We start from the raw sequence: 27,721 nt of genomic DNA, 5'->3' as shown, positions 1-27,721 counted from the left end.
ATCTCTGTGCAATGCTCAAAATATTTAAGAATACTTTCAAATATATTATTATCAGATTATTTTTTCATTTCAGTGTTTATCTCCCCACAGACAAACAAAGCAGAGGTGACAGTGTTGAACAGATGAATTCATTAAAAATTAAAAAAATTAAAAAATAAACTGATGAACAGAAGCATTTAACTAAATATTATTATTTTTTGTAATAAATATTATGCTATTATGTTGTAAAGCACTGCAAGATGTGTCTCAGGCATCTGCACGAGGATTATTTGAACTATCTGAATGAACTTATTCTCTGGACAATGGATCAGACTTCAAATGAGAGTGAAAGTGGACAGTTTGCAGCGGTGTGTTTGATCATTAGAGTTCACTCGACTGTAACGCTGCTCAATCTAAACTAAAATAGCATCTAAATTACCATTTTCTCTCATGCTGCTGGTTGGAAGAGCTTACACGTTACTGGAAAAGATATACTCTACCCACAAGTTGGGTTGAAAATGGACAAACCCAGCGATTGGGTTGTTTTGACCCATTGGTTGGGTTAAATGTTTGCCTAACCTGCTGGGCAGTTTTATTTAACTCAACTATTGTTTAAAATGACTATATGTCTGGATTAAAATGAACCCAAAATAGGCTGGAAATTAAAAATCAGACACAAATGTTTAATTATTCTTCATTAAACATATTAATAAATGTTCATTTATTAAGCATTTTAAGAAATGTTAATTTCCAACATATTTTGGGTTCATTTTAAGCAAGAAATACAGTCATTTTTAAACAATGGTTGAGTGGTTTTGTCCATTTTCAACCCAACTTGAGTGTTTTTATCCCCCATCTTTTAGAGTATACAAATTTTTAAAAAACGCTGTAATGCTGCTAAAAAACGTACTTAATTTTCCATTTTTTCTCGTTGTTTCTGATATTTCCACCAGAATAATCATTTCTGAAGGATCATGTGACACTGAAGATGCTGGAAATTCAGCTTTGATCACAGGAATAAATTGCATTTTACAGCATGTTCACATAGAAAGCAGCTGAAGTAATATTTCAAAATATTACTGTATTTTTGATCAAATAAATGCAGCCATGGTGAGCAGAAGAAAACATCACAACACGTCTGAGCAGTGCTGTGTTGATTTGGCTGCATTGGCACTGCTGGTTCTCGTGAGGTTGTGGAACGGAGCTGTTGAGTTTATATGGTAATGTGGTCTGAAACTTAACGATAACGGCACAGCGAAAACAGAAGTGCTTTTGCTCTCGAACACACAAACACACAGTTTCTGGTGATTCCATTCAAATTGCTGCTGAAAATTAATCATGCAATATGCAAACAGTGTTCAGATGAGAGAGCGCAGAGATGGGCAATACATTATGTAATGAATTTATCATTCTCTGTCTGAACAATATCTCCATCTGTTGCCCTGTGCTTCGTTTCTCTCTGATAGTAATAGAGCTCTCTGGAGAGATTGTGTACTGGATAATAGTGCTTTCAATCGCACCCATCTCAGAAGCTAAAAGCTATGCAGTCTATGCACATGTTCAGAGAGAGAGAGCGATGGAAGGTGCGACATCAGTCGCTTAATTGAAAATGTTGATGTGTTGATCGTTAAGGGGGGGGGCTGCGAGATTGCCCCGTTGCTTTATGGGTAATTGATATGATGCTGCTGTGACACGCTCACTGTTTCATTTTCCCCATGGGAATAGTGTGAATTAGTTTTTTTTTTTTTCTTTTCTCTTTTCTTTCTCTCCGCTCCCTCGGGGAGAGACAGTGGAAGGCGACACGCTCGTTTTTTTATGATTATCTTTTCTCCCTCCCTCGCTCTCTCATGTCCGCTGCCACTGAAGAAGTGATTTATTAGCGCTTGTCAGAGGAGGATAAAAGGTGAAACATAATCAAGTGTGGGATGCACTGAGGCCTGTGTGTGTGTGTGTGTGTGTGTGTGTGTGTGTGTGTGTGTGTGTGTGTGTGTGTGTGTGTGTGTGTGTGTGTGTGTGTGAGATGCACTCTCACGCCTTGAAAGAACGCTGGATCTTTTGAATTTCCTCCTCTTCCTCTCAACAGAAGCACTGGATTGAATATTTAGAGCGTCTTTGGATTGTGTGCTTGTAATGATTAAATCAGCATCATCGAGTGAACTGAAACAAACCAGGCCGCTGCGATCCGTCTGACAACAGGTTTAACATTCATTTATAACATTTAGTTTAAAGGTGCCCTAGAATTGAAAATTGAATTTACCTCGGCATAGTTAAATAATTAGAGTTCAGGACATGGAAATGACATACAGTGAGTCTCAAACTCCATTGTTTCCTCCTTCTTATATAAATCTCATTTGTTTAAAAGACCTCCGAAGAACAGGCGAATCTCAACATAACACCGACTGTTACGTAACAGTCGGGATCATTAATATGTACGCCCCCAATATTTGCATATGCCAGCCCATGTTCAAGGCATTACACAAGGGCAGCCAGTATTAACGTCTGGATCTGTGCACAGCTGAATCATCAGACTAGGTAAGCAAGCAAGAACAATAGTGAAAATGGCAGATGGAGCAATAATAACTGACATGATCCATGATAACATGATATTTTTAGTGATATTTGTAAATTGTCTTTCTAAATGTTTCGTTAGCATGTTGCTAATGTACTGTTAAATGTGGTTAAAGTTACCATCGTTTCTTACTGTATTCACGGAGACAAGAGCCGTTCGTTATTTTCATTTTTAAACACTTGCAGTCTGTATAATTCATAAACACAACTTCATTCTTTATAAATCTCTCCAACAGTGTGTAATGTTAGCTTTAGCCACGGAGCACTATCAAACTCATTCAGAATCAAATGTAAACATCCAAATAAACACTTTACTCACATGATCCAATGCATGCATGACAAAGGGTTTTGAGGGTTATATTAGCTGTGTAAACTTTGTTTATGCACTGTATTATAGAGTCGCGAGCTCGGGGGTGGGGAGCGTGAAAATTTAAAGGGGACACATGCTGAATCTGCGCATATTTAATGATGCCCCAAAATAGGCAGTTAAAAAATTGAATAATAAAAAATCGATGGGGTATTTTGAGCTGAAACACATGGGGACACCTTAGACTTATATTACATCTTGTGAAAAAGGGTTCTAGGGCACCTTTAAAGCTGAGGTGTGGATATTAATAGATGTTTAGATACTTGTGTATTTAAAAAAGAGCTGTAAGACAGTCATTTGTCGGCTGAATCTATAACGTTTCAGAAACATTGATCTGTTTGAGCGTCAACAAAACTGAAATCAAATCAGTGGTTAAACTAAAGCAAATCAAGGGCATAAATATCATACTTTTACTACTGACAATATAACAATCTTTATGACATTATAACACACTCATTTAGAATAACAACAATGTATAATATTGCCAACTTACAGTTAAATGTTTCTGTAAAAAGAAGTACATGCTGGTCATTCTGGCATCTTCTTCTGGCGCTTGTATTCGCATAACTCATTTAACTTCTGCCCACGCGGCCTGAAGAGTTGTTGAAAGTTGTTCAATTTGATGAAAAATATTCTTTTTTTTTTTTTCTTTTTTTTTAAATAACTTGTACCACTATATCGAGTGCAAAAACACAAGAGTCTGTCGATCCTGATTTCATTTTGAATTATCTGGGCTGTCAGGACACACGATGCACACTTTCCTTTGAAAGATCTGACACATTTGAACCCAGTCTTGATGTTGAATATATAAGTGTATAAGTGTGTGTGTGTGTGTGTGTGAGAGACAGGTGGCACAAGCAAGATGAAGGACTGCTCACAAACCTCCCACCACCCATAATCTCACTCTTTCCCTTGTTTATTTGTGAAAACAAAGATTATGGTCTGTCCCTAGTTGCCTAGTAACACATAAGGGCCCTCTGTGCTTCGTAGCGGGAGGGAGATTTGAGGCCTGACAGTAGAAAACATATGATGATGGAAAAAGCTTAAACTAATCCAGCTCTTCACACTCTAATAGTCCTGCAGACGAGAGACAGACAGATGGAGGGAAGCCACAGAGACACTCGGAGAGAAGCCATATTCAGGAGGAAGCGGGATTTTATTAGGGTTTTAAACTGTGGCGGTGTGAGTCTGGTCTCTCTTTCTCTCCTCAAGTGAAAATGTTGTTTCTCCAATGCTCATCTTTCGTACTTCAAAAGGTCTCGAGGAATAATTGACCAGAAAATTCAGATTTTGTCATCCTTTGTCGTTCAAAGATGTTCAGCAGAATGTCTGTGCTGCTCTTCTCCATAAAGCTGATAAAAACATACAAGGTCCATTTGCCTTATGCTCTATTCCAAGTCTTCGGAGAAACAAGCTGAAAATTAAAATATGTAGATAGCAGTCCAGATCCGTGTTTCTGAGGTCAGTTGTTGAGATCTCTTCTGATGTGAGATTAATGGGATCTTTTTCTCATGGGATCATCTGAGTTTCAGCAGAGTCCTCTGTTGGTTCTTTTATTTATCTCATTAATGACGTGGGGAAAGCGTTGAGATCTGATGGAGGTGCGATTGAGGTTTGCTCCGGGTCAACCGCAGGCAGGACGGTTGTGGTTCTGCTCAGTGAGAAGAGCTGACGGGTTAATTGGACTCCAGTAATTAGCAGATATCAAAGGTTCGTTATGCATTCATCCCTCGAGTCAGTCTCGCTTGGACACGGCGGCTCTTTACAAGAGTTTACACGTCGATTCAGCCGTCATCGACCGGAGCTGAAGGAGGAGTGCTGGTGTATGTGTGACTTTGTTTCTGCCAAATGCAGAATCTCTACAGGAGGAAAGCGAGCTTTTCTTTGATAAGGTGTCAGTGTCAAGGCTGATGATAAAAGCTGCTTTAAGCTCGTTGTGGAGAGTGATTTAAGTAGAGCGTCTGTGATCTTAAAAGGTTATCAGGTTCCTCGTGTGTTTGTGAGCGTCGCAGGCTTGAGGTGATGATTCTTCTTTATGCTTGCATGTGAAAACAAGATTTTTGTCCATTTTGCCACCTCCATTGAGAGGACTGGAAATGAGGGGGAGAGAGAGGCAGTGGGATCTACATCAAGTATCGCTCTCATGCACTTTACCAAGTTGGAAGTTCACAATTCAAACTTTCAGAATTGCCGTAAGCCACGGCTCCATCGAGGGATCAGGGTTTGGCTGGTTAGAATGGACCGGTTTGTCCCTGGAAGATACTTTTATACAAAATCTATGACCTGGTAATCTTGAAAACATCAGTAGCTAACCCTGCTCAAATTGGCTCAAATCACACTGGCTGTAAATCTGAGTGTCAATGAGTGCAGCCAAGCAACTGCCATTGAGATGAATGGGAATGCCAACGGATAACAGCTATCCAGCACACTAGGGCTTGGTGGGTGTTAACCCAGATTTCACAATTTGATATCGATTCATTTGGATATACAGTTTCTTCAAGCATCTTGGAGACGCTGCCGCAGTTCTTCTGGATTTATTCACAGTTTTTTCTGTTTCTTGGTGTAATTCCAGATGGATTTGGTGATGGTGAGATCAGGTCATACCGGCTGCTGTCAGACTCCTTGTGCATACAGAAATCTCACTGGATTAATGGCAGAAGGAATATTTGGAAATGTAAACTGATATTTTCTACTGATACACTACAGCAAATGAGCACATCTACTGTGTCAGAAGAATTCAATAAAGAATAACATCAGATGATGTTGACTTAATTAGTGGTGTTAATTCATGCAAAATGGCTCCCAGCATGCATTTTGGCACAAATAAATTATGCAGCTGAATTATTTACTATTTCAATATGAATGTTTTGATTGTCACTATTGTTGAGGTTTTGTATGAGTGTTAATATCTGAGTCTCATCTACTACACGAGGTTGTGTCAACAGCTGAATTTGTTTATTACTTTTTCATCAATGCTTCAACTTCATAATTTAAGTCAGCCATGAAAGTACAGAAAAAAACAGTTGTTTAAACCATTTTAATGCAGTCATTTGACTGCCAACAGACAGTTGATTTTTCTCTTTATAAATGCAGAATCATTTTCTGAAAACACCTGCAAAAATGAAGGGTCAAGAGCCTTAAACTAAATCAAACACTGATCACCATAATGGTGACTTCAAACAAAACATCTGCATTTAAACCTCTGTAAATTCTAGATAAGAACTTCTGTAGACATATTACAGAAATAAAGTTTGTAATGAGTGAAGATGTAATGCTGGAGTTGTTTAATCATCCTCTGCTGAGATCTTGAGAGATTTAATGTCTTCTTTTATCTTCAGTTGATTTAATCAAATGCCAACCCAGTCTGATTAGAAAAACGTACCTGTGGGAACGTTTTCGTGAGTCGCAAAATACGTACCAATCACGTAATATGGTACGTTTTTATGACGTTGGTTTTTATACGAATCACCGCAGTTCTGATTTGAAATTTGCACTACATTGTGTTTTAAAATAACGTACCAGCAACACTACACCTAAACCTACCTGATAGTCTTAACAAAAGCAAATGTGACATAAAAAGCATCCGTAATCGTGCCGTTTTAACTTGTGTAGATCTTTCTTTGCGTTCTTTTACCATGACGCCTTTCCCGGGATTCGTACCCATGGCTTCTTCATCTTAAGTACAACTCCATATCAGCTGAGCTACCGAGCAAGCTTGTTTTGTCAGAAAAGCAAAACATATGTAGCTGGTTAAGGGATGCAAAGTCCAAAATATATTAGTTTACAAGTCGTGCACTCTGGTAAAAAAGCGCTTTGAAGTCATATCATAATATTGTGCAAGTCTTTATTAATCCACAATCTGACCCTGTAATCGTAACTGTGTTTGAAAACGATTAAAAGCGCTTGCTGTTTTACTGATTCTAATGTTCATTTCTGTTGGAAACTGCAGTGATATGTATGTATTGGTACGTATTTTGGTGATTCGCAAAAACGTTCCTATAGGTACGTCTTTCCTATGAGACCAGGTTGTCTAATGCTGTGGCTGGAAATCAGTTGTAGTTCCTGTTCTTGTTGTTTCTCTTTCCTTCGGTGATTCTGCTTGTTAACACGAGTTTGAACATTTGAAAGAATGTTTCAGGAACATCATACTAACCTTTAAAAAACGTTATTCTAACATTAAGAAAACTGGACATTTTAACGTTTCCATAACCAAAACAGGATGTTTGGAAAATGTTCTTAGAACAAACATTTGTTAGCTGGGGCCTAGCCATACAGCACACGTTTCTCTTTGTTAGCCACACTTATAATGTTTGGAAGGAAGCAAAATTCTGTTTTAAACAGCATTAAACTGGTGCTGTTTAGCATCTGACTCACGTTGGTCAGAGTTTACAGTCCAAACACGAGCCGTGTCTGTGGATGTACTATAAACAACTGCTGTTTAGAAGCAGTGTCATATTTTAAAGAGCGCAGACTGTCAGATAGGTGTGCATCTGCTGCGTGTGTGTTTGTGTCTTAGCTAATGTACGCGCCATTAGCAGACGGCTGCATTGATTGTCTTGAAATTTATGAAGCGCGGCCCATTACAGACCTCTCTCTCTGCCGTTTTCTGTTTCCCTCCTGCCCACAGGGAGTCTCACTTGTGGTGTAAAAGCATAATTAAAGCTAACCCGTATTGGATCTTTACCCATGATTACACTGTGCCGGACATGTGCGGCTCCCTGAGTAATGGGATTATGGGAAGTATGTGGGCAGACAGTCTTTGTGTTGACCAAATGTGCTGGTGGAAACCTGTCGATGAAACCAATAAGGTGGTATCAAATAGGCCAATGGATGAGGTGGTTTTGAATGCCTCTGTTTGAGAGAAGCCGTCCATCTTCCCTCTCTAGCGAGAGAGCTTTTGCCTCTGAGATCCGCCGATAAACAGCCCTTCAAAATTACATTCACATTCCCTGACCCTCCAATTTATAGCAATTAAATGAAATGCCTCCTATTACTCTGGTCTCTTTCTCTTCCATTGCTCCATTATGTGGACTTGAGGATAAATTGCCTTCGTGATCAAGTGTCGCCCCTGTAAACCTCTCATTTATACACACACAGGCTCTCGCTCATCGCTGCTCGTTTATTCTCAAGTAGTCTGAGGATGTGTTTGGCGGTTTTAAAGCCATCTTCAGATGCGTCTGAAGGAAGTGAAGTATCACTGTGTCGCTCGACAGCCGGAGGAGAGCCGAATGCTAAATGACTGTAGGATCAAACACGGCTTATCTGCTTTTGTTTCGGCTTTGTTTTGATTGTGGACAAAGACCGTGAAGAGAGCTCTGACCTATCGTAATGCCAGTGAGGTTTGTGTCAGCAAACACCTCTCGCACTTTCTTCAGAAAATGTAAAACTACAAAAAGGCGGATTTTCATTTTCTCCACACCTCAGATTATAGCAGCACATCAAAGCCGACGTTCCAGTCCAAGATGGGAATCATTTTCCTCCCATATAGACTCATTCAAAAAGAGACGATGTGTATTCACCTGCGTGAAGTGGCAGAACAACAGCAAATCGATGAGTCTATTCATCAGGTAGCTGTGCCATTGAGAAGTCATTGTGAATGAGATTACCATTGATCTGTGCTGCTGGACGGAGGCTGGAGATGCCACCGCTTTATAACCACAGACACAATGACACAAAGCACGGCCTCGTGGGAAACAATAATGCTTGCTAATGAAATCAATGGCTTTGCTGTCTTAAAATGTCACTCTATGTTGGGCTTGTTGGTAGTAGATAGGAGTTTTAGAAGCGCACACTAGGTAGGGAGAGATATCTGGTACACTTGCAGTGTGTCCCTGCTGAATCTACAGCAAAATGGTGTGAGTTTGCAGTCTAAACTGAATGTGATTAGAAAGGCATTCAGCACTATACTTTATACTTTATTTAACTATTTATTTTTTATATTTGAGAAGATAAAATATTAGAGAATTGTCTTGAATATCAGAATATTTGAATATGTCATCGATGTATTACTAATTTGTAAGAATTAGGAGGGAGTAGCAAAAAAAATACTGTACTACTATCAGGGGTGTAGTCTTAATGTAAGATGTTGAACGTTATCAGCATGATGAAAGAATCAGATGTTCTAGATCAAAGGGTTCAAAAGGTATAACCGTTTCAAATGTGAATTTTTGAACTGGTGGTGGCGCTATAGAGTTGGTCCTAGAGACCCCAAAGTTTGTCATATTACTATTCATTACCATCACTACAAGTGTACCAATTTTCATCATTTTCCTACTCAGCATCATTCTTCAAAGTCGCATGATCCTTCAGAAATCATTCTAATATGCTGATTTATTGTCAGTGTTGGAAACAGTGCTGCTTAATATATTTTTTTTAATAACCTGTGATAGCTAGGATTCATTGATGAATAAAAAGTTAAGAAGAACAGCGTTTATTCAAAATAGAAGTCTTTCCTCGTTGATAAATACCAATGCATTGACTAAAGTGACTTTTCTGAAAATAAGGCTTGACTGATGTCTTTTTCATTGCCATTAAAGTGAAATTACTGAACCTAATCATGAGAGCTTGATAAAAAAAGCTAATTTAAAAGAACAATGTCAGGATTTTTGCATCTGAAGTCTTCACTTGCTGTTGGTCAAACTCCTGTGAGAAATCAACAAGGAATATTTTTCCTCAGCTGGACTGTTCTTGGAGTGTTTTGAGAGCGAGCGAGCGACTGGGGTCGTGTGCGGTGCGGACGTGGCCGAGGGAAGTGTGCTCGCATTTGATCATGGAGTGGCTGATCAATAAAGCTTTATTACAGAGGAGTAATGCTTTAATCTAGCAACTTAATGCAGCTCTCCACTTGTATTGATCCAGCTCAGAGAGACAGGAAGAGGGAGGCTGGTAATTGTTGGCAGGAAAAATGTTATCTGTGTGTGTGTGGTTCTGAGTTTGATGGGCCGTACCAAATCAGAGCAATTCATTGCTGTTCACCACTACATTTTATTGCTTGCTTGACATTTAAACTGATGGAGGATGTCAGGGATCTATCAGCCTTCAGCTCGCCACTTAAATTCAGGTTTTTTCAGCCGGGCTGAATTGATCACGGCTCGTGGTGTGAATTGAATGCATATAAATTTCCTCTCTCTTGGGTTTTACTCGACAGTGAGTGACATCTCCTTATCGCCACGGCGACAGTCGCTCTGTCCCGCCCCCTCCTGTTTAAGAGATCCACAATCATATGATGACCATTGAGAGTCAGAAGACGGATTCTGCTCCTCCGGTTTCAGTGTCTGAATGTGTCGCGGATCACTGAGCAGATGTTGTGTGTGTGTGTGTGTGCAGGGAACAATGGGAAAATTAGTAATCGACATGCTTAAATAGTTTTATAAATATCATAGTTTGGACTACATTTGAAAATAGCTGAAATAAAACATCAGATGAAGTCACCATGAACCATTAAAATGAGCTACTGAAGTACGTTAATGGCAGAAGAATTGTATGTAAACTTTTGAAAAAGTATGATTTTAGTTTATCTCCGTCATGTTCTAAATAAAAGTGAAAATAATCAACGAGGTGAATCACCATTACGTGACATTACCACATGATCTAGAACGTAATGCGGTTGAATTTATAACAATCCACGAAATAAAGCGACTGACATCAGATTTTGGTCACAAAACGGCCTCTGGTGGTTTATTGCTTTATTATGATTCTGTATGTACAGTGTGCGGCTGTAATCCTGATGAAAAATCTCATTTAACAGAATAAACATCAGGATTGGCGCTGGAGGAGCGGCCGATCGATGCGAGAGTGTTTGTCTTTCTTTAGAGAGGCTCGTCTAATACAATCACAGCTGCGGATACATGCATTTAATCATCAGAAAAGAGCAGCGGAGCAGCCGCGAGGAAAACCATCAGAATTAGCAGAAGATTGGAGAATAATGAGTGTGTTTTAATGAGCCAAACGTGCATGTGTGTGACTGCAGTCTCTGTGTTATAAGTCTCATCGTTGAAGGATCGGATACATCAGCCTGTCGTGAAGACGTGTTCGGAGTCAAACGGGCCCTAGAGACACGTCTTTAGCTTTATTGTGTTTGGCTTTCTCAGTGTTGCTCCTCTCTCTCTCTCTGATTCTGTTTTCATCAGCTGTTTCTGGAAGAGAATGGCTTGAATATGACTGTTATCAGACGTGTGTTGAGAGAGAGAGCGAGGGGTCAGCGGGTGCCTGCCGTCGGCCGCTTCCTCTATTGCGTCTGACCTCAGGGTCGTTCTCCCGCCGCGCTGGCAATGAGGGCCGGCCGTAAGTAAGTCCTGACAAATGTTTTGTCATCCCGCAGGGTCACCGGTGGCACAGCTCCAAATTAAAGCCTTGGGGGGACTTTTCTGTCCGGCTGCCTGTCTCTGTCTCTTCACACACCAAAAGCGTAACGTAAAACTAAAGAAAACGATTTTGGAGACGCTTTAGCGTGTGAGTGACAATAACTGTTGGACCCTCTGAGATTAATCGCTTTTCTAAATTCATCACATCTACATCAACTCCATTCACAAAAATTTTCACCATAACGGTGGGAATTTGCCGAAAGAGAGGTTTGTATGTCAACAAATCATCTAGGCTTATGAGTGCAGTGATTTGATTGGCTGTTTGGGCTGTCGATCATGTATCTATGGTCCGGTCAGCACATGCAGATGATGATTTTGACCATGTTCTGCGTTTGGCAGCATCTCGTGCCTTAAGTGAGAGTATCAAATGAAAGGAAGCTGAAACTGTAAAACATTTGTTTGCTGTTTAAATGCAGAAACAGCTCTTGGACATTGACACTAAATCCGCCTAATGATGCTGGTCTGACAAGCAGAACAGAAACTGTCTAATATCAGGCCAAAATACTTGTTTTCCTTTGCTTTCCTGAAGATTCATGACAATCATGAGTCAGAGAGAGAAACTGTCACCCAACGGGATGATGGGAAAGGCTTTGTTATTAATAAGCTCTGAGCAAACAGCCAATCACTGTTGTGTGTTAACAAGCTCCTCATCTGTATTCAGAGCGCTGCGTTTTAATTAGACTACATGGAAAGAGGCTCCTGAGCTGTGTGTGTGTGTGTGTGTGTGTGTGTGTGTGTTTAGTCTTCTGCCCTCAGTGTGGCTTCAGTTCACACACGTCACACTTCTGCCTCTGTTCTTCTCCAGAGTTTTCTTTCTTGCGTCACGTTCCCTCACCCGACACTGTTGATGTCCTACTTACATTGTTTTTCATGTTTACGTGACTTTCAGGAACAGTTGACTGTGATTGGTCAGAGATGCCTTCTGTGAGCAAACGTTGTGTATAATTCAACCTGATCTCACAGCAAAACGTAATTATTTAATGAGATGGTGATTTCATATGAATTCGTACGATGTGAAATGTACGGTTTTTAGAAGAAAAAAAAAGTAAGCATGACGCTCCGCCCCTAAACACACCCGTCACTGGGACGTCAGCTGATCGAACGAAAACGCACAAGGATCAGTGACGTGATGAGTCTTTTTTTTTTTTTTGTCCAAAGGCCTTAATAATAATAAAAAAAGCAAAGATATGACATCCAAAGTGTATAAGGTAGTACAACTAGATCTCTTTTATTGAATCCAAAAGGTTTTAATTATATTTTTCTACATATAAAGGCATTTTAAAGATTTTGAAGGTCATTCGGTTTAACCGTCCAAAGGCCAATACAGCCATTTCATTTGTGATTAAAATATCTTAAATTTATCTTGGCATAGTTGAATAACAAGAGTTCAGTACATGGAAATGACATACAGTGAGTCTCAAACTCCATTGTTTCCTCCTTCTTATATAAATCTAATTTGTTTAAAAGACCTCTGAAGAACAGGCGAATCTCAACATAACACCAACTGTTACGTAACAGTCGGGATCATTAATATGTACGCCCCCAATATTTGCATATGCCAGCTCATGTTCAAGGCATTAGACAAGGGCAGCCAGTATTAACGTCTGGATCTGTGCACAGCTGAATCATCAGACTAGGTAAGCAAGCAAGAACAATAGTGAAAAATGGCAGATGGAGCAATAATAACTGACATGATCCATGATATCATGATATTTTTAGTGATATTTGTAAACTGTCTTTCTAAATGTTTCGTTAGCATGTTGCTAATGTACTGTTAAATGTGGTTAAAGTTACCATCGTTTCTTACTGTATTCACGGAGACAAGAGCCGTCGTTATTTTTATTTTTAAACACTTGCAGTCTGTATAATTCATAAACACAACTTCATTCTTTATAAATCTCTCCAACAGTGTGTAATGTTAGCTTTAGTGTTAGCTAATGATGCCCCAAAATAGGCAGTTAAAAAAATGAATAAAAAAAAAATCTATGGGGTATTTTGAGCTGAAACTTCACAGACACATTCAGGGGACACCTTAGACTTATATTACATCTTTTGAAAACACATTCTACGGCACCTTTAAAATGTAATAAATGTATATATTTTTTATTCTGGCATGATTTTATAACATAATATATCAACATAGTGCAAAATGGTGTTAAAATTATGTGTAGAAGTCGTTGCTTTGTTATGAGGAAGAATGTCCGGAAAAATGAATTTCATTGATGTCATTCGGAGTAACCGATTTAAAGGGACCATTTTGGATCAAATCATGCAGTCAATATCATGTGACAGGATGTGACATCATTCAGACACAAAGGACCACATGATCATGAAGCAAAGTAACAAACTCTCTCTTAACTATTTGATAAATTCATGTTTTCTCTTGATCAAACGCATGTCCCGAAACATCAGGTCATTCGGTGCAACCGCTATAAAACATGGAAAATGTTGTAATATTTTAAAAACTTGTACTAAATATAAAATGTTTGATTGTGCTTTTGCTAGATATCAGCCTGTTAGCATTGATTGAAAATATCGTCATTCGGTGAAACCAAAATTTTGGTTAAACCGAATGATTTTTTTGGTGACAAATTTTGTCCATCTTGTAAAAAATGACAAAATCAGTGTTAATTGATTATAAAAACCACATAATCTCTTTGTTAACACTTAATAAAACTTCAAAATTAATGATATCTCCATTATGCTTTTTTACACTTTTAAAAACCTTATTCGTCAATGACCCATAAATGAGATTGTATGAATTCATACGAATTAGCCACCAATTCGCCAAAACGCTAAATACTTATGAATTGCCATGAGATTGAGTTGGTATAATTACTAGTAAACTCTATAATGATTAATTGATTTTCAACATGGCAATGCCAGTTAGATCTGATTAATCGCTCATGCTGTTCTCCAATAATATATAATTTGATATAGTTTTATAAATATAATAATATAATTGTAAACATACCTTAATATGTTTTTTTTTTTTTTTTTTTTATGAAATAAATCAAATGTACACTCATATTAGTATTTCATGTTATTTTGTTTATTTATTCTGGTGAGTAGTCATGTGATGATCCAAAATATTTTTCTCTAAAAACAGAACCAACTAATATTTGTATCTCCTAAAGCTGGCATGAATTGAAAATTCAGGCATGTTATATATCTTAATGGGGGAAAAAACAGTAAAAACCTCCTAATAGCGCTGCGTGTTGAAGCAGGACGGCATTATCGACATGCAACCGCATGACTTTCTGTGAAGCTGCTTTGAAATGATGTGAAAAGCGCTTGAGAAATCAGTTTGATTCTCATCGACTTGTTTTGTTTCTGTCATTTCTCATCAGATTTGTCCCCAGTCATTATCAGGATAAAAACATGTTCGTGAAAATGTCTCCGGTCAGTTTCCTCTGGTTTAGAGCCAGCTGTCTGAATAATATAATAACACACGTGATTTAGTGTTTCATACATGTGAAGCGCCTGTAGCGTTTCTCACTGCGTCAGAAAAACCTTCTGCGTGGATGTGTGTGTTTCCATGTGCATCTACAGCTCAGAGGATCCAATCGTCTGGTCACTGACCCACACACCTCAGCTCGGTTCTGCCTGACCCTGAGGTCAAAGGTCATTTAAGGCTTGGAATAGAGCCATTTTGAGCGGAGGCTAGACCTTATTAAGAGGCTCGCTGATTTATGACTGTAAGCAAAGATTACCGTTAGAGTAAAGGTTAATGTCGGGGGTCAAAGCTCACTGGACATGTAGCGATCATTGTTTTGTGTGTGTTCACCGCTGCACGTGTGTTGCACGCTATTGCGTGATGCGGTGTGTGTACGACACTGATGAACTGTGTGGCACAGATAAATGACTGTTACAGTAATTACAAACCATCTAGGAGTGCTGGACTGATGCATTATGGGGTGGCGTTATATGAACCCTCTCTCTCACTGATGTATTGGCTAATTTGGAGACGCTTAGAACGTCTGCATCTGTGTGTGTATGAAGGAGCCTTTATCCGGTCCACAGGTGCCTCATTTGCTTTCACAACACTTCCCGTCTGCCTCGCGCCGCTCATACCAGATCAGCCTCTCCTTTCAGCTCAGCCTTCGTCAGAGAGAGAAATATAAAATCAAATGCTGTGTGAGTTTGCGGCGTTTATTCTGGTTGTTTGTCAGTGTGGTCATGTGGCTGTTCAAGCATAAATTAAAACTAAACCAGGCATTTCTATGAATCCTGTGCTGTTGAATTTCCAGCATGTAAGTTGAATTTTAAAGTTGCAATGAAACAGAAGTAGAGTCTTTTGTTCCATAGATCATGATACAAATGTAGGGCGGGATTTGGTTCAGTCCATCAGTTATTGATAGGATGGAGGCAGATCTGAATGTGAGCTTGCAGCCAATTGTAAGAAAGGGGCGGGGCTTAATCAGACTAAATGATTGAAGAAACTGACGTTTCACCAGAAGATCCAGTTATGACAGTTTCATTAAACACGATCAGTCCAAAGATGAATCATTCACTATAGAATCAGTAACCTGCATTTGATTCATTCCGTGTCAAATCAACCAAATTTCAACCAAACTTCCCCGGCTCAAATTTTTGATTTTAATATTTGTTATGTAGAAAGACAAACATAAATAGTGATGAAAGCCAAAATATCACAGATGTATAATTACTTAGTAATCCATTATTTTGTAAAAGGGGGTCAAAATGACCATTTTCACCTGAGATTTGGAGCCAATTTAGAGGAGTGTAAAAATGACTTTATAAAGATGGCAGCATCATTATTTTATTTTCACACAGAGATTGGTAGATCTATTAGTAAAATCTGTTGACTTTATCAATCTTTGATTCATTATATGCCAACAGTGACAGTTCAAAAATGGCAAAAAGCACTTCTTGTGTTTTTTGCCTCAAGTTTGCATGCCTGTAACTCAAGAAGTTTTAAAGATATCTTAATATCCTTTAGATTCTGGTTCTTAACAAACTTTTGTTTTGGTTATCTTCATTTTAAAGGCCCTTGATGGTTCAATCCCAGAGATATGGAGATCTTAATGAGGCGCCATGAGTAAATTGTACACATTTTCAGTGGTCAAAAACCAAATGTGGGTCACTTTACATACAGCTGATACTTTTATTTTTTTTTTTAAAGAGGAATATCTGAAGAATAAATAATGTTGAAACTAGAAATGTATCTTGTGTTTTTCTATCAACTCAGTTGCATTGAACATTCCTGTCTGAGTGCCATAAATACTCCTTTTCCAAAGTTTTCATGCCTGTAACTCTAAAAGTATTCAAGATATCCTAATATCCTTCTAGATTCTCATTCTTAATAAACTTTCCTTTTGAAATCTTAATTTTCAAGGCTCTATATAGTTCAGTCCTGTAGATATGGGGATCTCAAAGCAGCTCCATGACCCATTTTGATAATAGATTCATGTCATGCTACTTTTAATGAGTTGGGTGGCAGGAACATTCACCGATCACTGGGATATCGTGTGTCCACAACTAGAATTAAAAGTCATAGTAAAAATGATGATGTTGTCGATGAGGTGATATGGCATGCAATCGTGAAAAGAAATCAAAATGAATGGATCTGTGTCATGTTCTCACACTTTTATTTTTGCCTCCAGGACAGTGACATCTTATGAATTTCAGAGTATGAGTGTGAATAGTAACCGGTCTCTCATCTTCTCTCTCAGAACCCATGCGGACACCCAAGAGTCTGAAGATCGCGGAGACGCAGGCGCGCTTCATCGCCGTGGACTGGGAGTCGCTGGGCTACAACATCACCCGCTGCCACACCTTCAACGTCACCATCTGCTACCACTACCATAAAACCCCCAACCAGAGCAAAGCCGACTGCCTGGAGATGGACCCCAAAGCCCCCCGACACGTGGTGGGCAACCTGCCTCCCAACACCAACGTCAGCCTGAAAATGATCCTCACCAACCCGGAGGGACGCAAGGAGAGCGACGAGACCGTCATCCAGACGGAGGAGGACGGTAGGACAACCGCAAATGCAGCGATTCCCATCCTTACATATAAGAAAGCCAGAGATATTAAATAACCCATTAAACATAAAGACATAAGTAGATAGATAGATAGATAGATAGATAGATAGATAGATAGATAGATAGATAGATAGATATGTCTGAATTATTTTCCACAGTGAGCGCATACATAACACAAACACATAGGACATGCAGACTCATACAAGATTATGCAATAAAAGACACCGGGATCACAACAAAGACAAGAGCACAACACACCAACGGCTGATGTCTCTATACTTTAAGAGGATTATTTATTTAAAGCCGTATGGCTGTAGGGACAAAGCTCTTACTGTCACCGACCCTTCTGCACGTATAAAAAAATAAAACTATTTATTTGTTGAATTATTATAATCATATGTACTTTTATTCAATAATATTTCAATAGTTTATATTGAACCATTTTATTCACAATACATTCAACCCTTTTAATTTCGTAGGGTATTGGTAATATCTGTTCTCTTAGGGTATGTATCTGTTACGAAACTGCTCTGAAACACATGCTGAAGATCCAAACGCAGCTTTTATTTAGGGTTAATCCACAGTCGTAATCCATAAACAGGCACAGGGTCAAAACACGGGCAAACAATCCAAACATAAAACAAGGTCCAAGAAACACAGGCAAACAAGGTTATCCAAAGAACAGGCAAAAGATCAAAACCAGGAAACCAGGAACCAGGAAAGAACGCTCTGAATTGCAGCTGTAACACAAACAAGACTTCGCAACGAGTGATCGAACACACAGAGTATAAATAGGCAAACATAACCAGGATAATGACAAACAGGTGGCAATAATCAGAACATGGTGAGTCCAGGCAATGGGTTATGGGAAATGTAGTTCATGAAGTGGGACAAAAAAGAGCGCCCTCTGGTGGCTATCATAGGTCTTCCAGCTGGCAGGCGCGACAGTATCAGTTCACTCTTTTTGTTTCGATTAAACAAACCACCATCCGAACCCTTTTGTGCACCAAACAAGCGGAAAAGTCCGCTTCCAAATGAAGAAATATGAATGCAACACAGACCAAAGTCATCAAAATGAACCAAAAACAGGATGTGATGTCACAAGATGAGACCCTAAATAGACCAGTTTTTTCTCCTCATGGGAGCAGTGTTGCCCATCACAGTTCGGTACAAGCGTCAGAACCGCGTCTCCTCGCAGCAGATCTTTGTTTGTGTGTGACGGAGGCATTTCTGCCGCTGTTTTGACTCCTTTACATACTTTACGAGTTCTCCGATGGTCAAAATACCATCATATGTTCACACATGCAATGAGCACAACTTTGGTTTGGAAGTTCTGTCGCAAAATATACGCCATAAAAAAACTGTTTGTTTTTTGTTTTGTTTGTATCTTTAGGTTCGGTGTTAAAAATAACAGTGTGAATGCTAATTGAACCAGGACTAAATGTATCATTTTCTGTTTTTAATGCAGACCAACTACTGTACAAGTGTGAACACATTTGTTTTTCTGGTACAGTTTTTCCATGCCTGATGTGTTTTGAGAATATTATCTCCCATCCAAAGCACAATACAGTTGTAAGAATACGTATGTGAACCACGTGCAGAATCTGTGAAAATGAGAAAAATTTTAACAAAATAAGAGAGATCGGTAACACTTTACTTGAAGGGGTGTGCATAAGACTGACATGACACCTTCATAATCTTGACATGACACGTGTCATGAATATGAAGGAGGTTTATGAATGTTTATGACAACTGTCATTAAGTGTCATTCGCTCAATATGTCATTTTTAATGCAAAGATGACATTGTTTGAGATGTCTTTGTTACGACAACTTGACATAAACCAAAACATCATAACCTGTCAGTGTCTTTGTCATGACAACTTGACATCATTTAGCTTTATGGGTTAACATTGCATTAAACTGTCATGTGGTTGGTTTTATTATAATAGTGTCATAAATATGTATCTTGAGCTCAAGTACAGTGGTACAAATTGAACTTGTCATTAAAATGTCATTAAGTGACAATACTCTGACAAATAATTTTATAACAGCGTCACGACTATTTTTCATTTCATGTTTTTTTTTTTGTTTGTTTGTTTTTTTAAGTTTCCACCAACAGAAGGTCAGATAATAGACAATTTCAAATTTTGTAAAAAAGATGACACTGTTATAAAATAATGGTAACACTTTATTTTAGGGTCTTTTAACTAGTTGCTTATTACTATTAGCATTCATATGGCTAAAATATTGGCTGTTTATTAGTACTTATAAAGCACATATTAATGCCTTATTCTGCATGATCTTATTCTACATTCTTAATCCTACCCAATACCTAAACTTAACAATTAACTATAATAAGCAGTAAATCAAGAGTTTATTGAGGGAAAAGTCATAGTTAATCGTTTATATATGTGTTCCCTATACTGAAGTGTTACCAAAATAATGTAATGTAATGTTAACCCATAAAGCTAAGTAGTTTTTTTAAGTTTGATAATTAATCTGATATGTCATGTTTATGACAGGTTATGATGTTTTGCTAATGTCAAGTTGTCATGACAAAGACACTGACAGGTTATGATGTGTTGGTTTATGTCAAGTTGTCGTAACAAAGACATCTCAAACAATGTCATCTTTGCATTAAAAATGACATAATTGAGCGAATGACACTTAATGACAGTTGTCATAAACATGCATAAAACCTCCTTCATATTCATGACACGTGTCATGTCAAGATTATGAAGGTGTCATGTCAGTCTTATGCACACCCCTTCAAGTAAAGTGTTACCGAGAGATCATACAAAATGCATGTTATTTTTTGTTTAGTACTGTCCTGAGTAAGATATTTTACATAAAAGATGTTTGCATTTAGATCACAAGACAAAACAATAGCTGAATTTATTAAAATAAGTATGTGAAGCATTGATTCTCAATACTGTGTGTGGTCACCTGATGATCCACGACTGTTTGTGTGTTTTGTGATGGTTGTTCATGAGTCTCTTGTTTGTCCTGAGCAGTTAAACTGAGCTCTGTTCTTCAGAAAAATCCTCCAGATCCTGCAGATTCTTCAGTTTTCAAGGATTTCTGCATATTTGAACCCTTTCCAGCAGTGACTGAATGATTTTGAGATTCATCTTTTCACACTGAGGACAACTGAGGGACTCAAACTCAACTATTAAAAAAGGTTCAAACATTCACTGATGGTCCAGAAGGAAACACGATGCATTAAGAGTCGGGGGTGAAAACTTTTGGAATTTGAATATCAAGGTAAATTGTATTTAATTTGTCTTCTGGGAAACATGCAAGTATCTTCTGTTGCTTCCGAAGGGCAGTACTAAATGAAAAACAGTGATATTTAAGCGAAATAAGAAAAATTGTGACATCTTCATCCTGTTCAAAAGTTTTCACCCCCCGACTCTTAATGCATCGTGTTTCCTTCTGGAGCATCAGTGAATGTTTGAACCTTTTTTAATAGTTGAGTTTGAGTCCCTCAGTTGTCCTCAGTGTGAAAAGATGAATCTCAAAATCATTCAGTCACTGCTGGAAAGGGTTCAAATATGCAGAAGATGCTGGAAAACTGAAGAATCTGCAGGATCTGGAGGATTTTTCTGAAGAACAGAGCTCAGTTTAACTGCTCAGGACAAACAAGAGACTCATGAACAACCATCACAAAACACACAAACAGTCGTGGATCATCAGGTGACCACACACAGTATTGAGAATCAATGCTTCACACACTTATTTTAATAAATTCAACTATTGTTTTGTCTTGTGGATTATATGTAAACATCTTTTATGTAAAATATCTTACTCAGGACAGTACTAAACAAAAAATAACATGCATTTTATATTATCCCTCTTATTTTGTTAAAATTATTCACATTTTCACAGATTCTGCAAGTGGTTCACATACTTTTTCTTAAAACTGTATACTTACATCTTCTGCATCATAACAGTGTGATCGGTGATTTGAGAGACCACATACCAAATCAGAGGAAGTGATTATCAGCTGGTTCAGATCGGTGGCTGATCGTTTGGCATCCATTTTTGTCCTCCAATCATAAAAGCCCATATTCAGGGATTCATTCAGGGTGAATTAAAATAAGAAACCGCTTGATTTTTAGTGGTTTTTAGTTGTTTAGCACAACTTGAGTAAAAGTAGCTCACACATTGATGATATAAGCAGGCCAGAGGTTAAATATCACAATGTGACGAGAGACCTCAGAGGAACACGGCTGAAACTGAACGGCTTCAAACCCGAGCATGACAGTCTTCCTCCATTCACTGATATCTGTGAGAAGAGCTTTAGTTTCGAAGGCTTGTCAGTTCTGAGGTTCAGTGGCGGTTCAGACAGTTTTGCCATAGAAACAAATCTCAGATTGTTTTGGTGACTTCTGCTCTTTGAACAGGCTGATGTGTGAATGAACAGGCCTGTGGTAGGACACACTTCAATGATGTGACCCGCTCATGAAACCGTCCTGCAGCCAGCGCCCATACAGATCTCACCCAGAATCACACGGATCTGCTGAAACGTTGAAGAGCCGCTGACTGACGATGCATCCAGATGATCAAGAGTAGCACTGGCCCATTTAAAATGTTTACATGATTACGCTGACAGTTAAAGCTCCTCATGCAGCATCTCTCTCGTGGAGAAACAGATCAAAACATGTCAGGAATGTATAAATATAACTTCTTTTTTTTCGGAAGATGAGTGAGGCAAATAATTCAAATAAGTATAAAGGCAGTGATATATTGAACACAAGCGCACCTGACAGTCATAAGTGGGTTAGATGCTGTGATTTCTTGACACATCTGGGACGTGCACATCGCTTGCAGAACTTTTTTTGTCAGTCTCCTTGACGTGAACAGTGTTGCAGCACAATAAAGGCCACCGTCAGCGGCTCCTTCGGCTCAATGCCGGCAAACCCAGGTTTAGGAACACCATTTGTATTCATCTGTGCATATGCAAATGACTTCTGAAGTGAACGTTTTCTTGTTTTGATGAAACGACACCCTCCTACTAGTGTACCATCATTTCTGCCCCTTTCTTTTGTGTGGTGCTGATGGCCCGTTTTATCCTGCGGAATGATTTAGCGAGCATGTCTGCCAGCCTGATACAGAATTAGTGCTTTCTTTAAATAAAAAGAATTCAGATGCAGGCACAATTTATATTTGACATCAAATATAATTCCAGCCAGTTTTACATCAGATCCATGAGAATCCAGTTTGTCAGGCCTCTGTTTGTGATACTTTCATGGATATATAGATAGAAGTTTTCTTTACTTCCATTGTCAAGCATTTTGTCTGTCCACATCAGATGCAACACCACTATAAGAGATGACAAAATCAATCAGAAATCACAGCCAATCAGAAGAGCCTGTGGGCGGAGTCTCTCTGCAAACCAAATCGATCAAAAATAATGTTGTTGTTGTTCCTGCCGTGACGTTGCAGAAATAGAAACCGTTTCTAAAATAAAATCATCGTGATTGATTTGGACAAAAGCTCAGATTAACATGGAAAAGACGCCTTTTATCGTGTCGCATCAGGTTAGGACACAGTGTGAGGTCGCTATACGGTAATCTGCATTGACAGACGATGATTTATCAGTAATATTTTTCTGGTAAAAAGGGCCATCATTTTGCCTATCAGCTGCTCTGCTCAGATATTAATATCAGCACTGGTCATCATAAACACATATCAGTTTGTAGCCAAACATCTGATGGCAAATTCTGTAAGACACACAACCAGCTAACGTGGTTTTCTCACTAAAGCCAGCTCTGCTTGCATTGAGTTTTCTCTCTGTCTGTGCTGTAGTTCCCGGTCCAGTTCCCAAGGAGTTTGTGAGAGCGACTCCATCTGAGGATAAGATCTCACTGCGGTGGAAAGAGCCTCTGGAGCCCAACGGCATCATAACCCAGTACGAGGTAATGCTGCGTCTGCCGTCTTTTAGACTTGTGTGTTTGTGTGCAAACCTGAATGCTTATGTATCAAAAGTGTGTGCTCTCTTGCACCGTGTGTGCATACTCTCAAAAGTTCTCTTCTTTGTATTTTATTATGAAGATCTAACAAAATCCACCGTATGCATCCCTGTATATGATGTATTTGTGTGTCTTCAGATCAGCTACAGCAGTGTGCATTCGTTCGACCCGTCGGTGCCGCTGCTGCGTCCGCCCGTGCTGGTGTCGTTACCCTGGAACACCTCCAGACACAACTTCACACTGCTGCACCCGGGAACCACCTACCAGTTCCTGATCCGGGCCAGCACCAGCAAGGGATTCGGACCCCCAACCACACTCAACGTCACCACCAACATATCAGGTGTGTGTATGAAGTGATGTTGTGTATGTCAGATCCCATCCGATCTTCTGATTGGACCATTAGTTCAGGCTGTGAAGTCAGTATCCACAGCCACCAGGAGAATCAATTCTATTACAACTGAGAGGATCTGTTGGTATGGAAAGAGATGGCAGAAAAATATGAATTTTTGCATTGTCCATCATGGCGTATTGACAGGGTTGTTTCCTAATGGCAGTGAAATCCTCCAGGCACTCTCTAATATGAAGTGATTTTACTTGCAAATACACTGAGATTTTTTAATGATTTTGAAATAGTCTCTTCTGCTCACCAGAGCTGCATCTATTTGATCAAAAATACAGTACAAACAAACAGTGAAATATTATTATAATTTAAATCAGCTGTTTTCTATGTGAATACTGTATATAGTAAAGTGTAATTTATTCCTGTGATCAAAGCTGAATTTATTTGATCAAAAATACAGTAAAAATTTGAAATATATTTACAATTTAAAATAATTTATTTCTATGTGAATATATAGTAAAGTGTAATTTATTCCTGTGATCAAAGCTGAATTTATTTGATCAAAAATACAGTAAACATTTGAAATATTATTACAATTTAAAATAACTTATTTCTATGTGAATATATAGTAAAGTGTAATTTACTCCTGTGATCAAAGCTGAATTTATTTGATCAAAAATACAGTAAAAATTTGAAATATATTTATAATGTGAATATATAGTAAAATATAATTTATTCCTGTGATCAAAGCTGAATTTATTTGATCAAAAATGCAGTAAAAATTTGAAATATATTTACAATTTAAAATAATTTATTTCTATGTGAATATATAGTAAAGTGTAATTTATTCCTGTGATCAAAGCTGAATTTATTTGATCAAAAATGCAGTAAAAATTTGAAATATATTTACAATTTAAAATAATTTATTTCTATGTGAATATATAGTAAAGTGTGATTTATTCCTGTGATCAAAGCTGAATTTATTTGATCAAAAATACAGTAAAAATTTGAAATATATTTATAATGTGAATATATAGTAAAATATAATTTATTCCTGTGATCAAAGCTGAATTTATTTGATCAAAAATGCAGTAAAATTTTAAATATATTTACAATTTAAAATAATTTATTTCTATGTGAATATATAGTAAAGTGTAATTTATTCCTGTGATCAAAGCTGAATTTATTTGATCAAAAATACAGTAAAAATTTGAAATATATTTATAATGTGAATATATAGTATAATATAATTTATTCCTGTGATCAAAGCTGAATTTATTTGATAAAAAATACAGTAAAAATTTGAAATATATTTACAATTTACAATAATTTATTTCTATGTGAATATATAGTAAAGTGTAATTTATTCCTGTCATAAAAGCTGAATTTATTTGATCAAAAATACAGTAAAAATTTGAAATATATTTACAATTTAAAATAATTTATTTCTATGTGAATATATAGTAAAGTGTAATTTATTCCTGTGATCAAAGCTGAATTTTCAGCATCATTACTCCAGTCTTCAGTGTCACATGATCCTTCAGAAATCATTCTGATATGATGATTTGATGCTCAAGAAACATTAATGATTATTATCAATGTTGAAAGGAGTTTGTGGAAACTGTGATGCATTTTATTTTTCAGGATTCTTTGATGAATAGAAAGTTCAAAAGAACAGCATTTATTTGAAACAGAATCTTTTGAAACGTTATAAATGTCTTTACTGTCACTTTTGATCAGTTTAATGTGTCCTTGATGAATAAAAGTATTAATTTCTTTCAAAAGGAAAATGAAATTCTTTCTGACCCAAAACTTTGAAACATAGTGTAAATATGTGTGATTTTTTTAATAACTTCTGACCCGTTCACCAAAGTCAGCTCATTTGTGGTTTACTAATTGAAATAAAAATAAATAATGCGTTGTGTAAAGATGAATAAGCTCTTTTTTTTTGTTTGTTTGTTTTAATTTGCATCTGCTCATGGAAGGATCTTGAATTACAGGCTGTATTCAGCATAATCATCTGAACTGGATGTAAATCTCCTTCCTGTGTTCTGCTAATGAGCGTCGAGGAGCGTAACCTCATCACCGCTCCCTCAGGTTCTGTTGTGTACTTCACCGCTCTGAGGTGTCATACAAGCTCGATCGGGGGAAATATGATTTCCTTGCTTTTCAGAAATCCATCACTTTAGATTTGTTGAGAGTGAAAGAAGTGTAGGAGGAGATAACAAAACATGAGGAAAGAGCAACCTGCTTCTGAAGAGGAGGAGAAAGACCAATTCTTATTCATGCAGATGATATTACTGTGTTTGTGTTCAGTTTGCTAATTAATTGTATAGTTGGTGTAAATGTGTGTTATGTACAGATAGCATCAAGCAGTTTGAGATCCTCGTTGTTTCTTCAGCGGGTGACTGCAGTTGAACTACTCTGAAGCTTGACTAAACATTCAGTGTTGAGTTTCAGGGAAGCTTCGCCAACACAGGATTGTATTAGTGGAAAATGTTGACAGATTCTCTCTCTGTGTCTGTGCAGCGCCGACTCTAGAGGAGTATGACGGGTCGGAGGCGTCGCTGAATGAGACGGCCACCACCATCACCGTCCTGCTGAAACCGGCCCAGGCTAAAGGAGCTCCTATCAGGTGTGTGTGTGTGTGTGTGTGTGTGTGTGTGCCTCCATACATTGACAATACAATGATGACTGAGAGATCCAAAACGAGAGGTGAAAGCTGTTTTAAATTTGTTTTAATTTGTTTTGTTTAAGTTTTAAATTTGAATAAAATGATTTTTAAATCACATGAGCCAATATTTTATTCACAATAGAAGATTGATAACATTACAAATGTTTATTTATTAAATTTTACAATTTTATCCACTAAATGAGTTCATTTCAAATTTGATGCCTGCTACAGGTTTCAAAATAGTTGGCAAGGGGGCAACAAATGGTTGAAAAAGCAAGAAATTTTGAAAAGATTCAGCTGGGAGAACATATAACAACTAATTAAGTTAATTGATATCATTTCTGTAACATGATTAGCTATAAAAGGGATGTCTTAGAGAGGCAGAGTCTTTCAGAAGTAAAGATGGGCAGAGCTGTGAAAGAGTACGTAAAAAGATTGTGGAAAACAATGTTCCTCAACATCAAAGGCTTTGCAAATCTCATCATCTATAGTGCATAACATCATCAAAAGATTCAGAGAAACTGGAGAAATCTCTGTGCGTAACCTTTATTGGATGCCCGTGGTCTTCAGGCCCTCAGACGACACTGCATCACTCATCGGCATGATTGTGTCAATGACATTACTAAATGGGCCCAGGAGTACTTCCAGAAACCACTGTCGGTAAAAACACTATCCGCCGTGCCATCTGCAGATGCCAACTAAACCACTGTCTGTAAACACAATCCGCCGTGCCATCTGCAGATGCCAACTAAACCACTGTCAGTAAACACAATCCGCCGTGCCATCTGCAGATGCCAACTAAACCACTGTCGGTAAACACAATCCGCCGTGCCATCTGCAGATGTCAACTAAACCACTGTCGGTAAACACAATCCGCCGTGCCATCTGCAGATGCCAACTAAACCACTGTCTGTAAACACAATCCGCCGTGCCATCTGCAGATGCCAACTAAACCACTGTCTGTAAACACAATCCCCCGTGCCATCTGCAGATGCCAACTAAACCACTTTCGGTAAACACAATCCGCCGTGCCATCTGCAGATGCCAACTAAACCACTGTCGGTAAACACAATCCGCCGTGCCATCTGCAGATGCCAACTAAACCACTGTCTGTAAACACAATCCCCCGTGCCATCTGCAGATGCCAACTAAACCACTGTCGGTAAACACAATCCCCCGTGCCATCTGCAGATGCCAACTAAACCACTGTCGGTAAACACAATCCGCCGTGCCATCTGCAGATGCCAACTAAACCACTGTCTGTAAACACAATCCGCCGTGCCATCTGCAGATGCCAACTAAAGCTCTGTCATGCAAAAAGGAAGCCATATGTGAACATGGTCCAGAAGCGCCGTTGTGTCCTGTGGGCCAAGCCTCGTTTAAAATGGACTGTTTCAAAGTGAGTGTTCTGTGGTCAGACGAGTCCAAATTTGACATTCTTGTTGG

The 27,721-nt window shown here is 38.3% G+C and overlaps 1 protein-coding gene across 18 annotated transcripts in view; it reads left to right on the top strand.

The window, feature by feature from the left end:
- Nucleotides 1-27,721, top strand: part of ptprk (protein tyrosine phosphatase receptor type K) — a 188,701-nt gene that overhangs the window by 112,677 nt on the left and 48,303 nt on the right. For all 18 annotated transcript variants that reach the window (XM_048208172.1, XM_048208186.1, XM_048208185.1 and 15 more), the window contains 4 exons: nucleotides 16,974-17,276; nucleotides 23,098-23,207; nucleotides 23,400-23,601; nucleotides 26,131-26,236. In XM_048208172.1, coding sequence (XP_048064129.1) covers nucleotides 16,974-17,276; nucleotides 23,098-23,207; nucleotides 23,400-23,601; nucleotides 26,131-26,236 — 721 coding nt within the window. The remainder of the gene's footprint in view (nucleotides 1-16,973; nucleotides 17,277-23,097; nucleotides 23,208-23,399; nucleotides 23,602-26,130; nucleotides 26,237-27,721) is intronic.

This window comes from Megalobrama amblycephala, linkage group LG11 (genome assembly GCF_018812025.1).
Source record: "Megalobrama amblycephala isolate DHTTF-2021 linkage group LG11, ASM1881202v1, whole genome shotgun sequence".
Classification (NCBI taxonomy): Eukaryota; Metazoa; Chordata; class Actinopteri; order Cypriniformes; family Xenocyprididae; genus Megalobrama; species Megalobrama amblycephala.
The sequence above is the reverse complement of the archived record's forward strand: the minus strand, read 5'-3'. Positions and strand labels throughout refer to the sequence as shown.